Genomic DNA, 25,103 nt, shown 5'->3' with positions numbered 1-25,103 from the left:
CCGTCCCTTCGGTGACTTCAACTCTCGAACACAAACACTCACTCTGTCATACGAAGCCCCCCACCCCACCCACCCTCCCCGTTATCCCTTTTTTTTCTCCCCCTTTCTCTTCCAACCACCGTTCTGCTCCCAGTCATTTCTCTCCCCCCTCCTCGCTCTTCTGCTCCCCTCCTCCCGCTCTGACTGAGTAAGTGCTGCAGCATCAGTGCATGTGTGAGAGAGCGGCACGGAGAGGGAAAGAGAGAGAGATGGACAAGTGTGTGGAAGCCGAGTGTGTGAGTGCGAAGCACCGGGGATCCTGAGCCTGGAGGGGAGCCGTGTGATGAGAGGGGGGCTCTTCTGCCCGTGGATGTATGTGCCAGGACAGCATTATTCGCAGGCGAGCGTATGAGTGTGCGCGTGAGAGACGGTGAGTGTGAGCATGCCAGCGAGCGTGTGTGTAACAGTGTCGTCGATCAGCGACGGGCTCTTCGCATTATGCAGCCGACGGTGCTCATCACACTTTGAGGACTGACTCATCTAGACCGGGGCTGTGGAGACAGAAGAACGAAACAGGGGGGAAAGACAGATGGAGGGAAAGGCAGGAAGACAGGTTTTAGGCTCTTGATGCTTTGGGTCCTTCTAGACCGTCCAAGGGTCTGGTCCATTTGTGGGATGCCAGTAACCCCCCTTTGTTCCCCCACAAATTGGAATTGCAGACACACAGCCAGTCAGGTATCCGAAATTGCCCAAACCCCCCTGAAAGGAAAATAAATCCCCAATCATCGTGTGATTTGCAGGAAGGTTTTCACTCAAGATCTGCTCCACGGACCAGGACAAGAGGGTCTCCGGTATCTGCGTGGTCTTTTTTTTTTTCTTTTTCTTTTTTTTTCTTTTTTTTTTTTCGCTTGCTCTTTTTCGGGAGGGGGGAGTTGCAGGATCCTATCCCAGAGCCTGAGGGGTGGGAGATAAGAGGCTGGCAGACAGGACGGGAGAGACGCAGGCATGGCTCGCCTCAACTGGTGCCTGGCTGCCGTCATCAGCTGGGGCAAGTTCCTCTTCGCCTGCTTCTTTCCTCTGCGGGGGGCCAAACGAGACAAGGTAAGACTTCACAGAGGGGGAGAAAGAAGGGGTGCTGGGATTGGGAGACTAAGAAGGGATTCAGTGGACTTAAGAGGACGAGTTCTGCACATGTGGTCTCACTTGCCGATGTCTTCAGGGACTACCTGAGAATCTATCTAAATATCATTCTGCATTAAATATACATCAGGGTAGGCCTCGGTCTCAATCACACACACTCAACCCCGGCGTCCGTAGTGGTGGCCGTACCCAGACCACCAAATGACGTAGCTGTGAAAACGAGCTTGGTGGCCGCTCATGGACCACGGGCTCTGGAAGACTGGTCCATCTAAGTGCCGATTCAAGGTCAGTGTTACATCTCCGAGTGGTCTCCAGGCAGCTGCTCCAGATAGAGATGATGGGGAACCACGGGGATCCGATTCCGGACTCACTCGAATCATGCACCTGCAGAAACCACTTGGAGCAAATCATAGTTTCTCCTGGTACATAGGGTCACCTTGCTTTCACAACTGCAGAAATGTAATGCACCATTATTGCGTACCCCCCCACCCCCCCACCCACACACACACACACACACCCCACCCCCCTACATTCGACTCTTGCCATTGCATAACACCCCAAATATGCTTGTTCTTGGGAAGGAGGCTGGGAGTCTTTCATCCCTACGACGTATTTCATGTGTAAGGCCAAGCGGAGTTCCTCGAACGGTATCATCCAAACGCTCGCTCTTCTTCTTTGGCTTCAGAAAACAAAACAAACAAACAAACAAAAAAAAAGGAGTTCTTCTGTTTTATTCGCTTTTGCTGAAACTGAACCAGAGCAGATAATCAATCATGTGTAGCAGCTCCGGTATGTCTAAATGGCACCATTTCCTCTTACGCACTACAACACGCTCGCTTCCACACATACAAGGGCACCAAAAAGAGTGCCTGAGGTGGTTTTATGATGAATAGTCAGGGGTGGGACGTTTTTTTTTTCTTTCTTTTAAGGGATTTTCTTTTAAAGAACACGTCCAAAAGCGCAGAGAGAGATTTTTTTTTTTTTTTTTACAGCAGCTGTCCTAAGGCTAGGACCAAATCAGCGTAATGCACTGCATCCTCAGCAATTTTTAAAAATAATCCGTCCCCTATTTATCACAGTCTAAGTAAAGACACCTTCTGGGACTTTCACGTGCCCTCGTATCGTTTTCAATCCTCTCCTTTTTGAAACCACGAGAATCTTTGACATCAGCCGTGAATATCAGCCAAAGGCTGAGCCGACTCCGAGCGCTCCGCCGAGCCATTTGGGCAGGCGGCGGCGTTGGAAAAGCCTGGCGACGGTGGGGATTTTGCTCGTGGTGACGCCGTAGCGTGCAGTGCTGCAGCCGCCCGTCTCTCCGAGCCCCGACACCCTCCCACCAGCGCCAACACCAGCAGCAAACCACCCCCCTCCCTGCCCCGTTGCCGCAGCTCCTTATCTCTACACCCGCGCTCGATCCCAGCACACTCCCCCTGTCGCACTCTCTTGTACGTGTGTGTGTAAATGAGCACGGAAGCTTGTTAGTGCCTTTGCAGACATACACTCGTACGTCCACTTACGCAGTTGCAGCTTTGGCTTTTCCTTTCTCTTCAATCTGGATTTCCTGCAGTTTGGTATTTTTTCTCCCCACTAAATGAATCAGAGTGAAGTTTTTTTTATTTTTGCACCGGTTCATAAACTGACCTGAGCTTTACCCATTACACGTAGCCACATCTTCCAATTGCACACTGTAAAAATGGGACGAATGCTCGTCACTAGGGATGTACCCCCCGTTTCCCTTTTTAAGGTATGGCGATTACACCGTCAGGCGTGATTCACACTTGCACCTTTGTTCCTCGTGCCGTTGAAGGAAAATCAGTGCAGTCCGCATGATAAAATTCCTCTTCGGTCACTGCTGAAATCTTGCAGCTAACCTTATCTATGGGATTTTAGCAGTTAAGTCTTGATTCAGGTCCAGCAACTGATCTAATTGTGTCCTTCATTTGCACAAATGTGAAGGAAAATATGGTTTACGGTATCGAAAATAGGGAAATTTAAACCATTTCTACTGATTTAGGAACAATAAATAATCGCGCATTCGCTTGATCCATATCTTTGCCGGTGGCTCAAAATCGGAACTCGTGTAATTTTACAATGATATATTCTAAGTTCCTCCAAGAATTTTAATTGGCCGTTAGAGCTCATCCACTGCAGTGAGTGTTTTTTTGTTTTTTTATAAAAATGACCTGGGTGTGAGCTCTCCAGTGGCCCCACGTTGTCTGATTAGACAAATAAATGAAAAAAAAAAAAAAACAACCTTTTTGCAGCATGCATGACAACCATTGAGTCGGCCCCCGTCGCTCCAGCTGCAACACTGGATCTGGCCACGTGACTGGCTGGGAGGTGAAAGTGGAGAGGTAAGGCTCTGTGTCTTCCCTCCGAGGACGGCTGTGAGGTGTTCAGTTTCCATGGCAACGGGGCTCGCATGGTCCCCCACATGATGGGGCTGGGTTACTACAAGAAGACAGTACCGGGAATACTGTTGTGTGTTTTTTTTTTTTTTTTTTTTTTTTTTACTGTGAATGTATGGGGAAACAGAGAGCGAGGCTCCATATGTGTTACTATGGTGACACTATTGTGGTGCTATGAAAGGGTAACCCTCTCCTCTGCTCAGTTTCCTCTCGTCCTCACATCCTGACTCATCTTCGGTTTCTTTTCCTCTCCTTTTATGCGTCTTTCATTCCTTTCAGTTTTTTTTTTATTTTATTCCCTTTCCTGTGCCTTTTCCTTTCTCTTTTTTTGTCCCATTTCTTCTCCTCCTGCATTCCTTCATCTCTGCCTTCTTCTTCACATTTCTTTCTTCTTTTTCTCTTCTCTTACGGCGTCTCTTCTCTTCTTCCTTTCCTTCACACTTTGTGCCTCCTCACCTCGCCGTGGCTCGTCTTCTACCTCAGTGAATTTCCTCTCACCTCCTCCTCTCATCACCTCTCTTTGCTCTTCTTTAATCCCATTTCCCTCCATCTCGTGCCTCTTTCCCTCGCATCTTGTCTCCTCTCCCCTCTTCTCTATTTACTTCTCTTGGTATTCATTTAACTAATGTCCCCCTGGGCAGTAAATTCACACCCAGACAGCCAAAAGAGAGGAGGGTGACAGGAAACCTGTCTCGCGAATGGCTCCTTGAGATTGCCTCCCCGGCATATGCATGAAAACCTCATTCATTGCCCCGTTGTGTTTATCACAACTGCTCCCAACTCGGCGTCCGTGCTGAGAAATGTCGGCCATCGGCGGGGCGAGCGGTGTGCAGGTACCGCGCCCAGAGAATTGCAGCCCCTTGCCCGGAATGGCTCGCTGTATTCTGGGCCGGCGTTCAGTTCACTATGATGGATGCTTTGTTATTCTAGCATTAAAGCTTTAATGTGATGGATTCTCCAGCGATAGAAGAGGAGACCGCACAGTCCATGTGGAAGATAGATCTTCTACTTTTCATTTTTTCTCTCTTCATTTTTTCATCCCTGCAAATCAGGCTGCTAATGTCATTAAATTCGGGGGGGACGAGTTTTGCTGTCCCGTTGATGTAAAGCCGCCTTTTTTGTTTTTTAATAAGTACAACTGTGTGTAAAACAAAGCGCACGTGTTAAGTGTGTGCGCACTTGTGCCTGGCTGTTTTCAGTGAGCTCCGGCATGTTGCGCTGGGAATAAGGGAATAAGAATCTGACCTCACTGTGCAAAAATGTTGTACTGAGAAAATACAGCTCTCCCAATAGCAGCCCCAAAATCAATGTGATTTGCAGTAGTAAAGTATCACTTAGGAGACTATTCTGGGTCCATCCAGAGAGGGAAAAAAAAAAAAAAACAATTAGGTGCATGCATGAGCTATATGTAGACGCAATTTAGCACTTCTTTCTGGTACACATCTGTTCAGACTTTTCTGAGGGTTGGTTGGAGGCCACTAGAGGCTGCTAGCAACCCAGTTTACACCAGTTTGCTGCAATGAAATAGCCACTGTCATGTCCCCAGCACATGCACCGAAATCCATTTACAGAGCATTTCAGGAGTTTACACGAGTGCCGCAGCGGTGTGTCCTGTTTTGCTAATAATAAAATCCAAGCAGACATAAACACGCGCAGATTATGTGTCGGGTCGGCCTATGGATTGAGGTAACTGTTACAGTGGAAGTGATGGAGAGCAGCGGGGATCAATAGAGGGTGTTTTCTCAAAATGAATTGGCTCTTAGCCCTTTATGGATCTGACTGTGGAGTGATGTAATGTGCCCGCACCTCCGGTATAATGTTGATTCAGCGCCATACTTTGTATACATGTAGCTGTTCACATGGTGATCCCTCACCTTTTGCTTGGGAATGTTTGCATGTGAATAATGCATGGGATGCACGTGGGCAGAGGCATAAAATGAAATGCCGAATCCCATGTCATCTATTTAGATGATACGCATAGGGAAGCAGTTTAAAAATGGAAAAACCTGATTTACGGAGTGCTTTCTTTCACAAAATAGAATCACATGATAAAAAAAGGAGATCCCTAGGGTTGTGTCCAAGAGAGGACATTGGTTATAAACCAGGCAACGATGTTCTCACAAAAGAAAGCTGACTGGTGGAGTTTCGGTTTATTGCTCACATTGCATTAACTGTGAGCAGTTCTTATAACTCTTTGTTAGGAAGGTCTTACCTCCTAGTAAGGTCCTACAACGATCTTACGAAAGGTCTTTAGGAACCTTTTCGTTCCTGTTGGAGAATGGATCTGCTCTTTTATGGGACCGACCTGCAGGAACCTTGAAAGGTTCTGCTTCTTGCTGTCTTTTCTAAAGTTCAGGCTAGGTACTTTGCCAGCATGGGACGAAAAATTCCTGGCATAAGTGTCTCTGGGTCAAACCCATGGAAACAAAATGTGCAAAGTTCAGTAAAACAGCTTTCAACGCAAAAGATCACAGGAACCATTTTCATAGTTGCTATAGCTGCTTGTCTCTGTGAAGGAACTTAAGGAACTACAAGTAGTAATAGTTCTCAGGACTCCATTTGCAGGGTCTCCTCTAGGAACCGGTTGAACATTGATAAAGCGTTAGCCTTTAGGTCTTAATGTTAGCCTTTAGGCTGTGACGTTGGCCTGAAAATAAGGTTCCATCACACTTTTGTGCGATGCCGTTGAAGAGTGACGTTGCAGAAAATGACGTGCTCTAGATGATCAGCTATTGTGTAAACTCAACGTTCCTTTTGCCGGTGGGAATGCAAACAGACAAAAACCTTTGAGGGCATGCAGTTCCTGGGAAGCCCCCCGGCAGTTCCCAGATTAGTTTGGTCCGAAAGTGTTTGTTTAGTTGCTTTAGGTGGGAAGCGTAAGACCTGGTGCTTTTCGTGTACACATTAAAGTGAGAGAACAAAAAAAGAATTAAAGAGTAGTTGTAGCAGAAGTTTGCTTTTTCTGGAAAAGGTGCATTTGGACACATTTTCATGATTGTCTTCATCCGTGTTTGATGTGCAGTATTTTCCAATCGTCACACCAACCAACTTCTGCGGCGAATACCTGCGAGTTCTCTACTGTAAGCAGCTTGTCAGCTGTGTCACAGCTGCTGGCGAGTCCTGCAGATATTTTGAGGGAAGACGAGAGGAGGTCTGGCAACAGGAAAGGGGTTGTCGATGAAAAATTGAAGTGACATTAGCACAGACATGAGCGAGCATGCTTGCAGAGGAGAGGTAGAGGGAAAGAGAGGTGAGGTATGCAATGCAAGGAAGCTCAGTGGGCGGAGGGTGGTCAGTGAATAAGTGTGTGTGTGTGTGTGAGGGGTAAAGAAGGAGAAGGGAAAGGAGGGGCTAACAAGGATCATTTGAGGAGAGGGGAGTTTTGGGAGGGAGAAAAATAAAGACTCACCTCCTCCTTCCCCCCACCGTTTTTGCTCCATGGAATAAAGTTACCACACTTCAAGAAGGACAGGGAGGAAAGGCAGAAGTGAGGGAGCGAACAAGAGAGAGAGCTAGGAAGAGTGGAAGAGGTAGAGCAAGCGAGCAAGAGAGGGAGGGAGCTCACATGTGGGAGACTGACTAAGGCCATCAGAGAGAGAAAACGAGAGCAGCATTCCCTTCCCCACCCTCTGTGCACCTCGCACGTCTGGCATGGATCTATGTCGCCGAGGCCTGCGTGGAACCGCCGGGAGTTTCTGGGAATACCTTGGATTTCGGCTGTGAACTCGGGAAGCCTCTTGAGTGGCACTTTTTCGTTTCCAGGATGCCCTCCGTTTCCCTGTCGCTGCCCTCTGCTCTGGCAGGGAGGGCCAGGACCTGGGTTTGCCTCTCGTGCATGTTCTGGGTAAGAAATTGCAGACGAAGGGGGGTACATGGGACAGTTCTCAGGGATCAGCAAAAGCATCATCACTGACAAAGATCTAGTAGATTTCAAGGGATAGAAATGCTGATTTCTGAAAATAAAAGAGCATGAGACAAGATGGGTGTACCCTGTTTGACAGGATTCTTTTGCTTTGGGATGCTTTAAATGACCTTCCCATTATGTTGTCAAGTGGGCGGTTATGTTTACATGTGAAGAGTAAAGAGGGAAGTAGTTCATGGTCAAAGGTTAGGAATCGCACTACAGTACCGCCACTGTTTCCTCTGACTGCCGCATGTGTTTAGTGCGTAACATTGACCTGAAACTTACAGAATGGTTCGAGGGGGGGATTGACTTGTACGAAAAATCTCCCCAAAAAAACAGAGAATCCTTAAATGTTTTGGTCAAAGGTCAAGTGTACGGAATACCTTCATCTGTCCCACCACGCAACACTTGCCAAGCTGCGCACAAATCTACAGTAGCCGTCCTCTGATCCGGGCAGGCCTAATCTAGTTGACTGTTCTGTGGCGACTCGCATCGGCGTGTTCTTGCGTCGAGTCCACGCGGCCTCGGCGCTGGAGCTATTTCTGGGTTCTCCTGTATAATTTAATCCGCTGCTGCTCACTTCTCCTCCTATCTGGGACTGACTGAGTGTGTCAGGAGGAACCGGGGGCTTTCCACGCAGTATCTTGGTTTGAGAAAATAAATAAATGACGAAAGCGTCAAGCACGCCAACCCCTGGAAACAGAAGATGTGGGAGGACTACTTAGGACCAGGTAGTCATAAGAACAAAAAGGTGTTTGTGACTTGATATACATACTTTAAGTTGCTCTTCGGGCAAATTTTTACATTGCGTGAAAAACTGAGGTCTGCATCAAACATTACCTAGCTCTTTGCGCACCTTGCCGCAGCATTGCGCAATCTTTATCGAAAAAAGAAGGTGGATTTATTGCTTTTTTTGTTGTTGTATAATGTATACACGGTGTGTAATGATCGCACCCAAGTGTTAAATGAGGCATCTGCCCTACTTTTCTGTAGCTTGCAGTGGAGGCGAGAGCCATGTAGATGCAAAGAGTAGGTGGGGGGGAGCTCCCACGCACTCTAAATGTAAAGGAAGGCATTCAGTTGTCCAGATGCAAAGGCAAAGGCAGAGTCTTCCTTAAATCCAACATCATTGCCATGCCCAACAAAAACAGACGAGGGGGAAAGAGAGGGAAATACGGATGAATGTCGTGAGGTGTGACATCAGCAGAGGGAGGGAGAGGAGTAACGTGCGAGAAGCGGGGTTCTAAGAAAGCTCCTCAAATACATGCCATTAATAATTTATCAGCACCACGCACAAGGAGAGAATATTAGATTTGACATGCCGACAGAAGCAGCCACAAATGCAGGCTAGTTCCTACAGCGCTGGCCAAATACTTCCGTGAGCTCATTACTGCTCTACAATATGCTAAGCAGCTCTGCTATGAATAACAACAACTGTTATTTGACACAGCACTGGCGATATGATTTTTTAACATATTTGCCGAAGAATTTCCTGCCTGTGTTTACCCGAGTGCAGTCAGGGGGCTCCAGGATTATGTTCGTAATATTCTGCAGGTTTCACTATAGACTGAGAGCATGCATATGAATGATGTCTTGTTCCTAACATAGACCCTCTTCTCTGTATTTAGTCTTGGTTTACTGTAAAATGGCAAGGCATATACATGTCATGTTTGATCATGTTATACATGACCCCATTTTTCCAACTTTAGAGTTTTGATCGTTAGCTAGTTCTAGTCTTTTTGGACCATGTGAATGGAAACAACATACTGACCTTAAAGCTACAATAGGAACTTTTTGTTTTTTTGAGACAGTAATTACAAAAGCAGTGTTACTGCATGCACATGACAAATGTCCACAGTCAATGGAGTCAATGCCCTCCAACTAAACTGACTTTCATATTTGTATAGAACCTCAGTTACATTAGTAACTTTTTCTTTTCTTCTACACCCATTTCTGTGGCTTACCTTATTTAGCTATGGCGATTTTATCAACATTGTGTTACCTTGTTTGGTAAGGGTAACTGAGTTACAGAGTTGTGACGTGACATTTGCAAACAAACAAAATTTATTTATCGGCTCTTTTAAACGTTGGGAACTGAGTCAGAGTTGCGAGCAGAGCCGCACAAATTGTAATCTGGTTGTTCTCACTGTCTGTCGTGTCCTTTTTTAGACTGCAAACATTCCTCTGAATGCAGAGTTTCTCTTTTATCTGAAGCGTCAGAGACTCTTCTTGAACCCTTTTATCTCCACTTCATTCTGCCTGACATTCATATTTTCATAGTACCTCTGTTACATTAGTAACTTTTTCTTTTCTTCTACCCGCGTTTCTGTGGCTTACCCTATTCGGCTATGGTGAATTGATCAACATTGTGTTACCTTGTTTGGCAAGGGTTTGAACATAACATAAGTTCAATTCAATTCAATTGAATTTTATTTATATGGCGTCAGTAACAGTGCAAATTGTCTCATGGATCCACAAGACATGCTGTAACTTCAATAATGGAATTAATCATATCGTAGGCCTTTTTTTTCAAACATTATTGACTCTTACAAACATTTTTGGGCCATTTTTGGATTTTGGTTACTCTTCTGAAAACACTTTCTCTTACTATATATAGTAAAGGAGCACTCCACTCATCTTAGATGTGAATATTGATATACTGTACTTTGAGTGGGTGGTATTAAACAAACACCTGTTATTTGAGACATTAGGTGTATCTTAGCTTTCCCATTTTTAACTGAACGCATGAAATACAAGCTCTCACTGTGGCAGAACCATCTAATGAAAGATTATCCATTATTCAAACTGCTGCAAAAGAACGTTAATGCCATGTCAGCTCTAAAGCTATTCTAGTCTGTTTAAGTCCAGCACAAGGCAGCTTGAACACTGTAAGGAAAGATGTATGGCGAATCCATCATGTCTTCAGTTGTCTAACAGAGTCCCTTATTGACTGAACAGAATCCCTCGAGAGCTCTGAAAATCAATCAGGCTTTGATTGGACCGTTACCACCCGCCACGCCTCCGCATGTGTCACCTCTGCACGAGCGTGTGGCCCGGGCATGTATCAGAAATACCATTTCCCTCTGGTAATAAGAAAGAATCTGCTAGCCCTGCTTAGTGATTAGCTCGCGTTGAGTGAGGAGTTTCTTGAGGTAATGAATGTGTCTATGTGCGGCCATGGGCATCGAATTCCCTACAGAGTAATAACAGCTGCATCATCTTTATCCTTTTACTTTGAAATGAAAAGACAAGCGTGGGATCTTGTTCATCAAATCTACAGGATTTCCTCTGGAAAATTGTCTTAGGCAAATGTTGACAAAGTTGGCCCAGAATTAGTTGATATTTTTGCTGCCATTCAGTTTAGGAGTAACTAGTATTCTCATGTGGCCTCATCAGCTACTGTTGCCTTTAAGGTCGTGGCCCTCTGCTGCAACCTTTGTCCAGACATTTCATTATGTTACCCACTAACAGTCTGTCCTTTGGAAATGAAGATGAGAGAAAAGTTCCCTTTTTTCTCCAACATGTAATAGTAATGGTGATGATATTTGCGGTTCTGATGTTGATGTCCACCTCCAAATGACATGAAACTGCACTCAGACCTAGTTTCGGCTAACAGCCTCCAAAGGGACCTCATGTCCCTGTTCAGCTGCCACACAGGCTGACTGTCCTGCAGCCAGAGCCAACTCTCGCCGGAGCTTTCTCCATGCTCTCGTTTTCTAACCGGTGCATTTGTGTGTTCATGCATGCCTGCAGTGTGGTACTGTATCTTCAAGGCTCAAGACTGTCCTCAGAGACTGTAGCTGTCACTCTTGCTAAACAATGCTCTGTGTATCCAAGACCAGGTGATTTATATCTGATGTGACTGGACGCCTCCCTGCAGGGCCCTTGGGCCACTACCGGCTAGCCCTTGACCTAGCTTCAGCTCACATCCCCTGGGCACTTTGAACTGCTCTGCCCCCACAAACTTTAGTACATGCTGGCTTGGAGGTTGTACACATATCTGTCTGTGGATGATTCAAATGTCAAAAAAATGTTCTGCTTATAGTTGTAGATGTCCACTGGAATGTAGAAAATCAATGTAGCAGATCAAATATATCTACAGCACTGGGCTGCAACTTCACTATATGAGATTCATTAAGACAATAATGGAGTCAAGTAAACGTTCACATTTCCGCAAAGAAAGTTGATTATTTTTCTATATAACCACTTAATTGGAAATTCCACTTTTGATTTGGTACCCCACCATTTCCACAAGAAATTTGCTCAGTTGTCAGTAAGATTTAATATTTGTGCAAACTTGATATTGTGTCATTAGTTTTTTTGTTTGTTTTTTGAATTATGTTGCAACTATAATTATTATAGATAGCCCAGCCTAGTCTAAATGTAGAATTAATCTGCTTAGCGCCATATAGCTCTTAGGTAGTGGGGACAAGGACTAGAGTATAGCAGCTAAGAGTACGGCAAGCTTTGCGAGGGTTACAAATGTAACCAAGGTTCTATGAATTCATCGTTTCTGGAGAACGCATTCATTCATGAAAACGTCCTGATGCTTCATTTTAAAATGAAACTGGACATTCAGCAGATGGGTTACAAAGAGGAAGGATCAGCATCAACATCATATTCTAGTGTACCCCACCCTCTGCACAAGATAATTCCTAAGGGTCATGAGATGAGGAGATAAAGTTTTGTTAAGCTCCAAATGATTTATTTGCTCAGTTGTTAATAAGATATAATATTTGTGTGTACTTGATACTGAGTCATTAGTTTGTTTTTGTTTTTTGTTAAATTACGTTGCTATAATAATGAGGACTAGATATAGGTATAGCAGCTAGGAGAATGGCAAGCCTTGTGAGGGTTACAAATGTAACCAAGGTTCTATGAATTCATTGCTTCTGGGGACTAGCGCGATTGTCCATGAAAACGTCTTGATACTTCATTTTTAAATGAAAGTGGACATTCACAAATGTGTTACAAGGAGGAAGGTTCAGCATGAACATCATACTCTAGTGTACCAGTGTTTTTCTTTTGTGTCCATCATTATGACTACCTACACAATGTGAAAAATTGCTGAATTGAAGAATTATTAGAGACGCAACCCACATACACAGCTGAGACTTGTGTTAACATGCAACGCAAGGGAACCCAGAACTGTTTACAATCTACATTTCAAAGCTACATCTCTGCCACGCTCTTGCCCTGAACTCGCTGTGCGCGTTGTGTCCTTTTTTTTTTTCTTCCCCGAGATGGAGCTCAAAGAGACGAGAGCTCATTAGAAAACATGGCGCTCTAAGTTCATTAGTGGCTGACTAATGATCATAAGCGCCCTAGACTTCATGATCACAGCTCATTGATCTTCGCGGCTCTCTGTCTACACCTGGTATTGATTGTAATTGCACGCACTGGCGCAAACAGGTTGACAGCTGCAGCCCTTATGTAAAATTCCAACCCGTAAACACGTACATTTGAACACATTTTCTGGTTGCTTTCAGTTTGTAGTGTTTGTGATCCTAAAAAGAACTCCAGTATAATGACATTGATTTCTACTAAAAAAAAAACAACAACACACTGCCTTTAGTTTAAATCAGTGAAATACACTAAGTTTCTTCTCATACTCTTCACTATTTTAAAGAAAGGTTGACTCAATTGTGCCTATGGTTTTTAACAGCCTGCTCGACTTAACTATGATTATGGGTACTTCTCTGCTGGCAATCACTGATGTAGCCATAATCACAGTGAAGAAGGCCCCTTGGGGGTTATAACCAGAATAATGACTATCCTGATAAGAGATCTCACTGTGCCCTGTGTTATTTAGCAATCTGCCGCAAAGAAATGTTCATAAATGGACGAGGAGACTCTCCAATCCAATTGGTTTTAACTTTTTAATTGTATGATCCTCACCAGGAAGACCTTTTATAATCTTTGTGCCACTTTGTACAGATACTGAAAATAGCAGACGTGTCACGATATTTTACCTAAAATGCTACAAATTGATATCATGAACGGCTGCATTATGGATTATTTGGTGGATCGTGAGTTGCATCATGGGAAATGTAGGATGCAGCTGTTTTTTTCTTAGTTTGACTGCTACGTTGGAACAAAACTCAAAATATCTCGGCCCCTGTATCTCTGATCCTGACCATTCTTTTTTAAAGCTTTTCTTGAGCACTTCTAAATTTCATAAAACTACAATTCTGAATTGCAATCAGGCTCTTAAAAAAAAAAAAAAACAAACAAACAAAAAAAAACACATGGTTTTCTTTTTGGTTTTATCTGATTCTACATACATGTTATACAGTTTTTATATAAATTAGTGTCAATGATTCAACAGATTGGAAGAAAACCACGACAAAATAGTATTTTGAAAGAATCACAATTCACAAACTAGTTCTCTGATCTTCATGTTGCCATAGTTTTAATGTAAATATGGAAACTGCTTTCTGGAATAGGAGAGAGAAACAAACCCTGACGTACAAACATTAGATATGTCATTCCGGTCCTTTGTATGTTTCTCGTTCTCTCCCGCTCTCTGTCTCACAAAGGCGCCCATTGTTCCTGACAGAATTTCAATTTGGTGGAAATTGAAAGCAGGTGTGGCTCCGCTTTTGCCTCTCGGGGGGGTTGCAGGACTTTTTTCCCCTTCTGCAGGCCTGCTCTTCGTGCTCGATTCATTGAGTCATGCCATCCAGCGTCTTGGCTGGTTTTGCTGCTCCGTGCCAACCCTAACCTTTTTTCTTTTTTTATATATTTACGGGTGAGTCATACACTCCGTCTGTTCACCTCATCCGTCTGCCAGGTGGTCACTCATTCAGAAAATAATTCACTTCCCTCATTCTCACTTACTTTTCACCTCATATGCATCTTAAAAGTGCGTCTCTGTATGTCTTAAAGACTAAAAAAGCTTCAAATTTTAATCTCCAAATGGCTCTAATGTTCCTCTGAGATGGCTGTTGTGCATTAAAGGACACCGACTGAACGTTTAATGGGGTTACAGGGTTTGTGTCGAATTACATCATTATGCAAAATGATACTGTGCATCTTTCTTCCAACGTGCTCCACTCTGTGCTCTCGAACCATCCTTCCAAATCATGCAGAAAGACTTTCCCCTAACTGAGCTATAAAAGGAACCATATGTGGAGCTTTGCATTGGAAGGGGTTCGCCGGCCATACATGTGGGGATGAAGCTGGACATTTGTGTGTAAGGGGTGTGTGTGTGTGTGTGTGTGTGTGTGTGTGTGTGTGTGTGTGTGTGTGTGTGTGTGTGTGAGCGAGTGTGAGCATCTGGGATTCAGTTCCAGATGAAGTAGCTCAAAAGGCACCTGGCATAAACAGGAGATCCCCACTACAAACATTTACTCTACGCTGAGGCCTTCCACTCCTAACAAAGTGGTTTATGTTTGCATGCGTGTACAAAAAAGGCTTTTTGTGTTACTTAACTATTGTTGTTCATCATGGAAACTGCAACACTAAGAACCCTTTTAATTAGCAGCTTGTTAAATTAGAAAAATTACAAGCCAACTACCTTCTGGCTAATGACCAAAGCTAACTGTAATATTTTAACTTCAATGTTTTTCAGCACTTTTAACATCCAGTCTACTGAATATAAATGATAAAATATTGCTACCTGGGTCCAGAAAAAAAAAAAAAAAAAAAGCTGTAGCCTAATGTCCCTTGACAACAATTTTATGTCAGTAGACAGTTGATTATTTACACTTCACAACATTATTGTTCATTTTGGGACATGTTTCAGGCAGTTTTACTAATTTTGGGTGCTATTTATTTTACTTCAACTCCTATGGAATATGCACTACTCTAGCGGCTAAATGCTACACTGTGTTCACCAGCTATTTCCTAACTTTGTGCTGAGTTAGTCATAGTACTCTCTTCTTTATTCATTAATACACAAGATAAGATGTTACAATCCCTTGTGTCAAGATGCAAACCACATTTAGAAGCTAAAAACCCGACCAGCAGACTAGCAGTCAGCTACCAACTAGCGACCAACAAGAGGACACCAACTAACTAGCCTAGCCAATAGCAGTAGGCCGTCATAATCCAGTCCCCTGGTGTGAGCGGGAAATGCCAGCATTTCAATGACCCTGACAGTAGGAGTGAGGGGGGGGGTTCGGTAAGATGGAATATGCATCTACATTTCAATCAACACTTTTCCCTTGTGCCAAGATCCAAGGAAAAACAAAATTTAGAAGCCCAGTCCAACTGAAAAACTGACCAGCAGGCTAGCCGTCAGCTACGAACTAGCAACCAACAAGAAGGCACCAGTTAACTTCTAAGTAGACATGGGATTGTTATTCAAGAGTGTTAAATATGGCCTCTTTAACTGAAGAAAATTTGGAAATTTAAAAAGGTAGTCAACTGTTAGCTTGCCCCAAGCTGGCCACCATTACACTCTTTATCATCACTGTTTCTAATTACAGACAGGACTGCGTGTCTTTTTGCTTTTTGTAGACAGTAAAATGTTTCAGCATTTTTAATATGCATTTTTATTAATTTGACATATTTAATTGCTACCTTGTTGCAGAAAAAAAAGCAAGCTGCAGCCACTAATCACCCTTGACAGCGATTTTATGTTAGCTCATAGTCGATTATTTAAGCTTCACAACATTATATTTTGGTTTGGGCCATGTTTCAGGCAGTTTTGCCATTTTTCGGTGCTATAGTAAGTCTCCTGTAGCTCTGTATTTGTTCTACACCAACTCCTGTGGGATATCCACGACTTTAGCTACTAAATGCTATGCTATGTTCACCAGCTTTTAGTGTAGATAGTAGATAGTACTCTTAAATTCTTCTAAGCAGTCATGGGATTGTTTGTTATTCAAAAGTGTTAAATATGGCCACTTTAAGTGAAGAAAATTTGAATATTTAAAAAGGTAGCTAACTGTTAGCTTGCCCTAAGCTGGTTGCTATTACACTCTATATCATCATTATTTCTGCTTATGGACAGGACTATGTGTCTGCTTTTTGTTGACAGTAAAGTGTTTCAGAATTTTAATATGCATTTTTATTGATTTGACATTTTTAATTGCTATCTGGTTCCAGAAAAAAATCAAGCGACTCACATCCCTTGACAGCACATTTTAATTTAGCAGACAGTTGGTTATTTACACTTCCATCAGATGAGATGTTTGTTTCGAGTAATTTTTCTCGCAGTCTTGCCAATTTTGAGTGCTATGGTCACTTTCTTGCAGCTCCACATTTATTTTACATTTTCAGCTGCTAAATGCTACGTTATGTTTATCAGCTTGTTGCTAGTGTTATTTTGTGTTAAGTAGATACTACCCCTAAATTTTTTGAAACATGCATAAGTAGTCATGGGATTCTTTGTTAGAAATCTGTTGTTAAAAATGGCATCTTTGGGGAAAAATAAATTGAAAACGTGAGTAAGCCATTAGCTTGCCCCATGATATTTAATATAATTCCCAGCTTTTTGTTGAAATTAAATTTAACATTGCATAACCATTTTCTTGTACCGTACTCCAAAAAAACCCAAGTCATACAAGGACCTGCAAAATTATAACCTAAATGAAGGATGAGTAAAACACATCTAAAAGTGCTCAGTTTGTCTACAGTCTCAGGCCTCCCTCCCTGCCTTTCTTTTGCTTCCCTCCTCCTCCCACGTCTTGGCTCTCTAAGTGGGGTCGCGGTCGAGGTAGTGTAGTGATGCTTTTCATTAGCTAAGTGCAACTGGGGGAGAGGAGCACAGGAGGCTTGATTTACTAGGCCTCCTGTCTATATGCCTGGACACACAAACAGACTCACGGAAACACCTACTCTCCCCTTCCTCCACCCTCGGCTCTTAGACTGTTCACTCTATCCCTTTATCCCCTCCTTTTTCTGCATCTACATCCATTTCCGTCATCCCTTCCTTTTTGCCTTAGTGTCTCTTCATAACTTTCCTTTCCATTTGCTCTCTCTGGACTCTCCTGGGAGACTCCTAACATGACAGAGGACAGCGCTTGTGTTTTTTTTTTTGTTTTGTTTTTTTTAAGTTTTCTGTGTTGGCTTATCTTTTGGATGGCTGCTTTTGGGCTTTTGAACCTCTGTTTTATAAGTAACTTGTGTTAGTTTTCAGAGTGGGAAAACAAGTTGCAGATTAGTTTATCTTGAATGTTCATTTCTTGGCTAAACTTTAGCTTAGAAAGGGTCGAGCTGTTGCGTACCATGCGATAAAACCCGGCACAGATGATTAAGAAACTGATCGTTTCCATTTGTGAATTAGATTACTGATTAGATTCCCAATTCTGAGATGAGGTAATAAAGGCAAAACTGTTAAGACGCTGCCTTTCCCTTTGAAAACAAACAAACAAAACAAAAAAAAAAAAAACAGCAAAAGAAAAAAAAAATTTGAATCCCAAATGCTGGATGGCAGATGTCCAAAAACCATTTGCACTCCTGTTGTCTCGACACTCACTCTGGGCCTGTTTGCCAGGGTTTGTGTGCAAACTTGTATGTTTTTTTTTGTTTTAGGTTTTTTTTTTTTTTTTTTTTAAATCCCACCTAATCCATCATTGTTTGACAGGACACGTTGACCCACGTTGCCGTGGCAGCCAGGTAACCATGGCACCTGACTGTGACACAGCTGGCTGCGTCTGATTGGTTTAGCTGCCGGCTTTCTGCCAGGTCATCTTTAACATCAGGGCTGCAGCGTGGCACCAAGGTGCTTTAAATGCTATTTATAAACCCAGCCGGGCCCACGCTGTAAAAAAATGGCTTAGACAGTTATCTGGTCTCATTATTAGTCTGAAAAACCAATTAAATACAAATAAAATAAGAAAAACTAAGGAATACACAGCTTATTTGAATGAGAATGAATACAAATCAGGATCAACTGGACACTCACTGTAAGGGCTTCATGTCAATGCAACTGTTTGAAACGTCTATCAGAGCGGTGCAAAACAACATTTTCACGGTATCCTCTAACCACGTTCTGCATTAATTGTTTTCTGTCCGGGCTGTCCTTTTTAATTAGTCAATCCAAGCAGTCTTCCAATAATCACGATGGATATCAGTCAGCTCGGATTACATCCCTTCACTTTAATGAAAGAAATGTCTGCGGCCCACCCGCGTTTAAACCCAAGCCGCTGTTCATTACGGCGACAAACTCCCGGAAGAAAAAGGTCATGCATGAGAAGGATGAGTTTTCCTTGCAGGAATTATCACTGTGCCTGTTAGCATATTGTCTTTTTGTTGGAATCTACCTGTTCTAATATGCTGCATGAGGCTCCGCGCAGCCAAGGTCAGCCATGATTCCTCTCCGGAGCTTCTAGCGAGCGTGTCATGGTGTGACAAAAGCCATTAAGATTTAGGGAGATAGGGCGAGCGAAAACGCTGAGAAATACACTTTTGTAAAAGCTTTGAGCCAAATTGACTGCGGCACATGGAGAGGGGAAAGGGAAAGCAGAGGGAGCTTCGGAAAAGCGAGCAGAAAATTGGCTCAGAGATGGCGAGGTAAAGGATTACACCACTTAGCGTAGCTTTCATCAGTGAGCCTCATCACACCTGGAGTCCTTTGAAGTCGGTGTAGTTCCAGTGATTAAAAGTAGTAGTAGTAGTAATTGTAGCGGAGGGTATAGTGAAAAAAGGAAGACACAAAAATGGCTTAGAGAGGTTGTCCAGCGTTCTCAAGGGCGACGTCTTTTTAAGGAGAGTGTGGCCAGTAGTGTCCTTGGGTTGAAGTTCCTGATATAATAATTCAGTTTACTTTTAAAAACACTTAAACACTTTTGTCAGATTATTGTCACTATATTTCAATGAGAGGAGTGTCTACCTGATTGGGCCAACTCTACCACTTGGTTGAGATGTGCTATACTAAAATAATCCTCCAGGTGTCACTGTTTTTGCAAATGTTACGCTTCATCTCCAACCAGGTAGTGAGAAACAAGTACATATTTGAAAACATTTTGACCCAACCCAAACATAACTATTTTACTTGATACTGCAAAAAACTTTAATTAGATATCCAGTAACCAAACGCACAATTATTTCTTTTTACGAACATTAGTCGCGTTAGTTAGTTAACTGATGGACTGCTTGTTGTCAAACCAAAACCTCTGCTCATCTATTGCTGTAAATGTGAAACAATTGAATGTAATGTTTTCACGGCAACCCAACTGGCAAAAAGTGTAAGGGTATGTTCGTAGGATACTGCATCAAGGTCCCGCAGTACTCTAAAAGTGCTATATCGTGCCGGCAGATCGTCACTGCATACCCTGTTGGTGACCAAGATTACACAATCCTATTTGCTAGGCAAATGCCATTGGGTGAGTGTAAACTATAACAATATTGTGGTAGACGCCGTCCGTTTTTTGCGTCTCAAGTTACTTGTTAGGCTGTAAACCATAACTACCGCATGGTGTCAACATGGCCTGGATGTCTGCTGACTATTTCAAACCCCGAAACGTTAGCCAAAGCTAAGTCATCAGATGTAGCCAGTGGGTTCCCAGATGCAAAGGAGCACACTAAATTCTAATACCACTCTGTGGAGCCTTGTAACAAGATGATTAGATTGCACCTTCCCACTTTAACTTGCAACATGAGCTCAAATTGAATATGTGAGGTACCAGTGTTTATTGGGATGTTAAAGGCTAACCGTTCAGCTTAAAATGCAAATGGAAAAAACTCAAGTGAAAACAGACTGTATTGGAAGGTTTCCCCAAAGCAAAGCCGGAAGTGCTAACTGATTAATTACTCCTGGAGGGATTCGTCCACTCATCCCTTCAAGGTGATAGCCAGAACAAGGTGTCTATAAAACACCAACCTCCACAAAGAGCGCTCAGATTTACAGCCCAGCAGCCCAGAAGCTGCCCCAAACTCCGAGACCGGCCCAGCTGCACAAATACACAAAGGAAATGGCATCATCACTATTATGACTCACTGAGGAGGCCGTTCAGACACGGGGAGGTTGAGAAAAGTGAGCTCGGGACAGAGGAGAGGAGTGTAGAGAGGGGATAGAGAGAGGCGGGCGTCTGTTCTCCTTGGCCTGACTTTCAGTGACGAGAAAGAAACTGTCGGAAGGCAAAACGAGAAAAGAGCAGATCTGGAAATTTGCCGTCTATTCTTGTTGTCCTTTGATGCTATTTTCCCAGTCTGAGGGTCATATTCATAAAAAAATAAAACTAACCCAGGCTGCCTTGCACAATGCAGGCCTCACTACCAGAATGTAAAACTGCTTTAGAGTTCCCTTAAAAGGGGAAACCAATGACCCAGTTCCATTGTTATTGGACTGAGTAATGTGCAGCTGTTTGGAGGGAAGATCACATTTTAACTCGCTTTGACAATGTTGGAAATGTCACTACACGTCTTGGATAAGTCACAGGATTAATTTTGAGGGATCCTCCTTCTTGTTATCCTGCCAACGCCACATGCAACCCCACCTTCATCGTCGCCATGGCAATATCTTTGATTTAAGACGGACAGAGTTATTTTCTCAGTCTCTCTGCTCAGCTTTTGGTGCAGTTTCTAGAACTGCTTTGTCCTCAGGCTACTCTGAAATTAAGCACAAACACACACATGCATACAATGCCGTACACACAAATGCATCGTTCCTAGAGTTTTTGAGGCTTGGCTGCTGTGAGGCCCTTTTTCTCCACCACCACCACCTCCTTCTCCTCCTCCTCCTCCTCCTCCTCTTCATCATTAATTAGTCATTTAATTAGAGAACTTCAAAGTGAAAACATCCTCTGCTTCTGGGTGGACTGCACCAATGTGTGCACACCATATACTGCATATAAGACTGTATGTAAATATGGACAATGCGTCCCCATTAGAGGTGGGAGATACCAAGTAAATGCAGGGCTATCCAAGTACCAGCACATTTCATTAATTGCATCAGTGCCAGCTGTGCGATGCTACTGTGATGCTAGCATTTGAGTGTTACTCTGTCCATATCCCACCTTTTACTACAGGTGGCGGTGGAGAAGCGCCTTTCGCACACACACTTGGTGGAGTTGTTTGCTGAACGTACAGAAGAGAAACTGTAACCTCAATAGATGCACGATGTTGCTGTTGTTGTTGTTGTTGCTGGGGTTGTTGTACAGTCAATGAAGACAAATTTCCCCATGGGGACCAATAAAATCAATCAATCAATCAATCAATAGTATCGATCCAATACCGATACTGGCCTTGGTATCGATACTACTGAGCTTATGACCTGTAGTGCAGCCTGCCACCAGGGGGAGCTCTACCAGTTTTGGCTTCTCTTTTGAGCAGCTGTTCCGCATCAGTTTGACACAGAATAATGCAAGGAAGTGTTAACAGGGAAATAATCTCTGTATAATCTTTTTTTTTTTTTTAGCTCTGTGAAAGAAAACCAAAAAAAAAATCCAAAGCAAAGAAGTCTGCTGAAACCAAATGTCAAAAAGACCGAGATCCAACCCAGTCTCAGGCACATACATCACATATCAAATGTGTTTCCATTGGCCGTGTAAGCACCAGCTCAGCTCTCCTGATCTCTCTTCCTTCCTCTTTTCTCCCTCAGCCCGACGAGCTGGAGGGCGTCCACACGCACACCTTCAAGCTGAAGCCCTTCAAGAAGGCCAAGAGTTGTGACATATGCAAGCAGGCCATCACCAAAGAGGGCCTCATCTGCAAAGGTGAGTGTCTGGGACGTTGGAGAGATCTGGCCGAGTGATTTGTGGCCAGACATGGGTTCCGGGTTAAATTCTTGGACTGTCTGAGGGAGGGATTCATTCATAGATTTGTTGATTACAGCTCAGGGTGGCTGGCAGGAAGGAGGTTTATCCCAGCATGCCATGGGGCAAAAAGTCAAAAAGACACAACTGGGGTCAGGTCAAATTCTTGAAAAACAATGACACTGTTCAAAACGTTTTATTATATTCATTTTTTTTTAAATATATATATATATATATGTATAAAAATGTCTAATCAACCAAAGATTTTGCGTCCTCCCCGCAGTACCTCTGCAGACCCCCTAGGGGTCATGGTCGTGGCTGTTGAAAACCTGTGCTGTACAGTATGTAAATGTCCTTTGGTGTCTTTTGCCCCTTTTTTGCCTCAAAGCCCATGCCCTCCCTCCGCGCAATTCAATTTTAAAAGAATTAAAGGTTTTGTTGTCACTCCAAGAAAAGACCAAGGGAAATCATCAGCCCCCCACCCCCACCCACCCACCAGCTTTTTTGTGTTACACCACAAATGCAGCAACTGTAGCTGAGGCCGAGATGACAAACACAGAGGCCCAGCAGTAGGAGAGAGGGCTCGTGTAGGGCTTTGGCTGAGGATTTGGTGTTAAAATTAGCATGGCTGCTGCTGCTGCTGCATTAGCCTAGATAAGAGGGGAAAGAGGGATGGGGGGGGGTGCAGAGTCAGGCAGAAGAGAGAGAAAATGGGGTATAGAGGGGATTGGGAGATGGGATAAGAAAATAAAGGAGAGGAGAATTAGAGCACATTCACAAGCTACTCGGATTCCCATACGAGAGCTGGGAAGTCATTTTTTTTCCCCAGCTGTGGTGTGTTCATGCGTGCTTTCAAGTCAACAAATTGGAGACAAACCATTCATAATCGCTAAATTAGCTTAAAATAGAAGTGAAACTAAACAAAGTTTGGGAGCCGTTTGGGAGCCATAAGAGCCGGTTACAGCAGGGGCCAAAAGGGCCGACTCTTTGAAAAGCTTCCCATCAGTACTATTGGAGGTTCACAAGAGAGAGAAGAAAATAAAATGGTCACGTTTGTCCGAGCATCCTCATTGTCCCTTACCAGGAAGTGTTGCTAGGCACCCCATTTAAAGGCCACATTGCTCCAGGGGCTTGTGGCCGAGAGATAAGACAATAAGACAATGTGCTGTGCGCTCTTCCAGATGCATATCTTACATTTTGCGCAGGGTGCTCTACACGCGAATGACAAGAAGAAGTAAAAATAGAGGAAAAGACATGGTGTGGGAGTTGGTCTTTGCTTTCAATGGATGGGTTGGAGCCGATAACGATTCCCTGCCGCCTTCTGATGATTTCCTTACCACAGACTGCTCTGTGACCAAAGTATGGAACGTCACACATGCGACAACAGCTCGTCTCTGTGCGAGGATCTTCCCGTGATGACAGGCGCAGAAACTCCATCCGGGATGCCTGGGCGTTGAAAGAAACCGAGTGGACCTCGAGTGGGTCGACCGGTTTCAAAGTCAGGGAGGAACTTTGAAGCTCGAATATCACACGTCTGGGAGCTCTGTTGTAGACATTACAAATACTCTGCAGATATTCTACTGTGATTAGTGCTTCCTGAGCTCATCTGAGGCTTATTCCTATTAAGTTAAATGAACACCATTACACTAGTTTGCACAGCTGCTCCTCTAATTGGTCCGACAAATATTCTCTTTACAGTTGCCGTCTACAAATAATTACCAATCAACACTTCGCATGTGCTTCTACCTAGCAACCCATTTATCACCGCTGAGCAAGTTTACATTAATGAACCTGAGGCTGTTTTTCTAGCATCTTGAAGACCACCCAGACTATTTCTCAGCACCCACACCACCGTCTTTCTTGTGCTCACCCTTCAGAGGCACATTTACGCAGCACCTGTGGACCACCTAGGTAGACGGCAGGTGTGGAGGGTCAAGGGTCGTACCTGCAAAAAGTTCTGTTTCTATATACCGAGACATCTTTTTGGAAGCATTCCTTTCATACTTTCTACCAGCTTTGTGTGCCAGGTTGTACAGTTTTAACTTCGATTTGAAGGTTTTAAATAAGGCCAAAAAGAAAAAGGGTACAACCAAATTAATGGATTCTGTTATTCTTGATGTGGCCACTTGGGGGCAGCACTACAATATGTTTCCTATTCATCATATCCAGCAGCAGAAACTGTTCCCTGCACACTTTCTGCATTGGGCTTTATTTACTGATCGGATTTTGGTGCATTTTTAAATTTATCTAAGTAAATGAACCACCTCAGCAATGAATGTTCCCTTTTTTTTCCAGCATGCCGGCTGTCCTGCCATAAGAAATGTGAAGTAAAGGTAAGACAGTTATTTTGCACCACTCTAAATGCATGCATGTATCTACAAATCTTTATTACTGAAAGGTATTAATTGAACTGCATCATCGTCTCAATGGCACCTGAAACAAGCATTTTCTGAGCAGATTTAAATGAAATGGAGACTGAGGAGTGGCAGTTGGACTCCAAAGATAGATGGTATCAAAGAGCTCTAAGATGATGAGGGTAGATAGGGAAGGAATTGTCCAAATTCTGAATGTGGTGGAGTGGTCAGTGGAGTTTGTATAGAGCTGATGGAGACCTCTAATGTAGACTCGTAGGGTGGAAGTGGTGGAGACAGAGAGGACAGCCTTAAAGCAGAGTGACAGATTTAGAGTGAACGTATAGCATAGAGGATTGATCGACCCAGATGTGGCGAGTGAGCAGATCACTGGACAAGAGCGGTGACGTGTGTTGACAGCATGGGAAAGTGGAAGGGATGAGGAAATTTATTGACCCATTACCCAATTCTTACTGAATATAGACCCCTTCGTGGCCCACGTCACTGTGACGTCGCAACGTTAGCTGGAGGCAAAACAGGAGGAAGCTTGAGGCCAACACTGTCACTTTCAACCATGAAAATGTCGTCTTGCTGTATTTTTTGGTGCCAAAAACAAAAAAAAATAAAATAACAAATCAAAAACACTAACTTCGCACACTTCCTATCAGATAAGATT

The 25,103-nt window shown here is 43.5% G+C and overlaps 1 protein-coding gene across 11 annotated transcripts in view; it reads left to right on the top strand.

Annotated features, from left to right (window-relative positions):
- Window positions 1-217: 217 nt before the first annotated feature.
- tns1a (tensin 1a) overlaps window positions 218-25,103 on the top strand; it is an 85,136-nt gene continuing 60,250 nt past the window's right edge. For 6 of the 11 annotated variants that reach the window (XM_047576344.1, XM_047576349.1, XM_047576347.1 and 3 more), the window contains exons 1-3: window positions 221-1,080; window positions 21,923-22,037; window positions 24,372-24,409. In XM_047576344.1, coding sequence (XP_047432300.1) covers window positions 985-1,080; window positions 21,923-22,037; window positions 24,372-24,409 — 249 coding nt within the window. In that variant the 5' untranslated portion in view covers window positions 221-984. Of the gene's footprint in view, window positions 1,081-6,978; window positions 7,372-21,922; window positions 22,038-24,371; window positions 24,410-25,103 lie in introns of those variants that run through there. The other 5 variants (XM_047576351.1, XM_047576348.1, XM_047576346.1 and 2 more) reach the window with 3 other exon arrangements.

This window comes from Mugil cephalus, chromosome 23 (assembly GCF_022458985.1).
Source record: "Mugil cephalus isolate CIBA_MC_2020 chromosome 23, CIBA_Mcephalus_1.1, whole genome shotgun sequence".
Lineage (NCBI taxonomy): Eukaryota > Metazoa > Chordata > Actinopteri > Mugiliformes > Mugilidae > Mugil > Mugil cephalus.
This window is presented reverse-complemented; position numbering and strand designations above follow the sequence as displayed.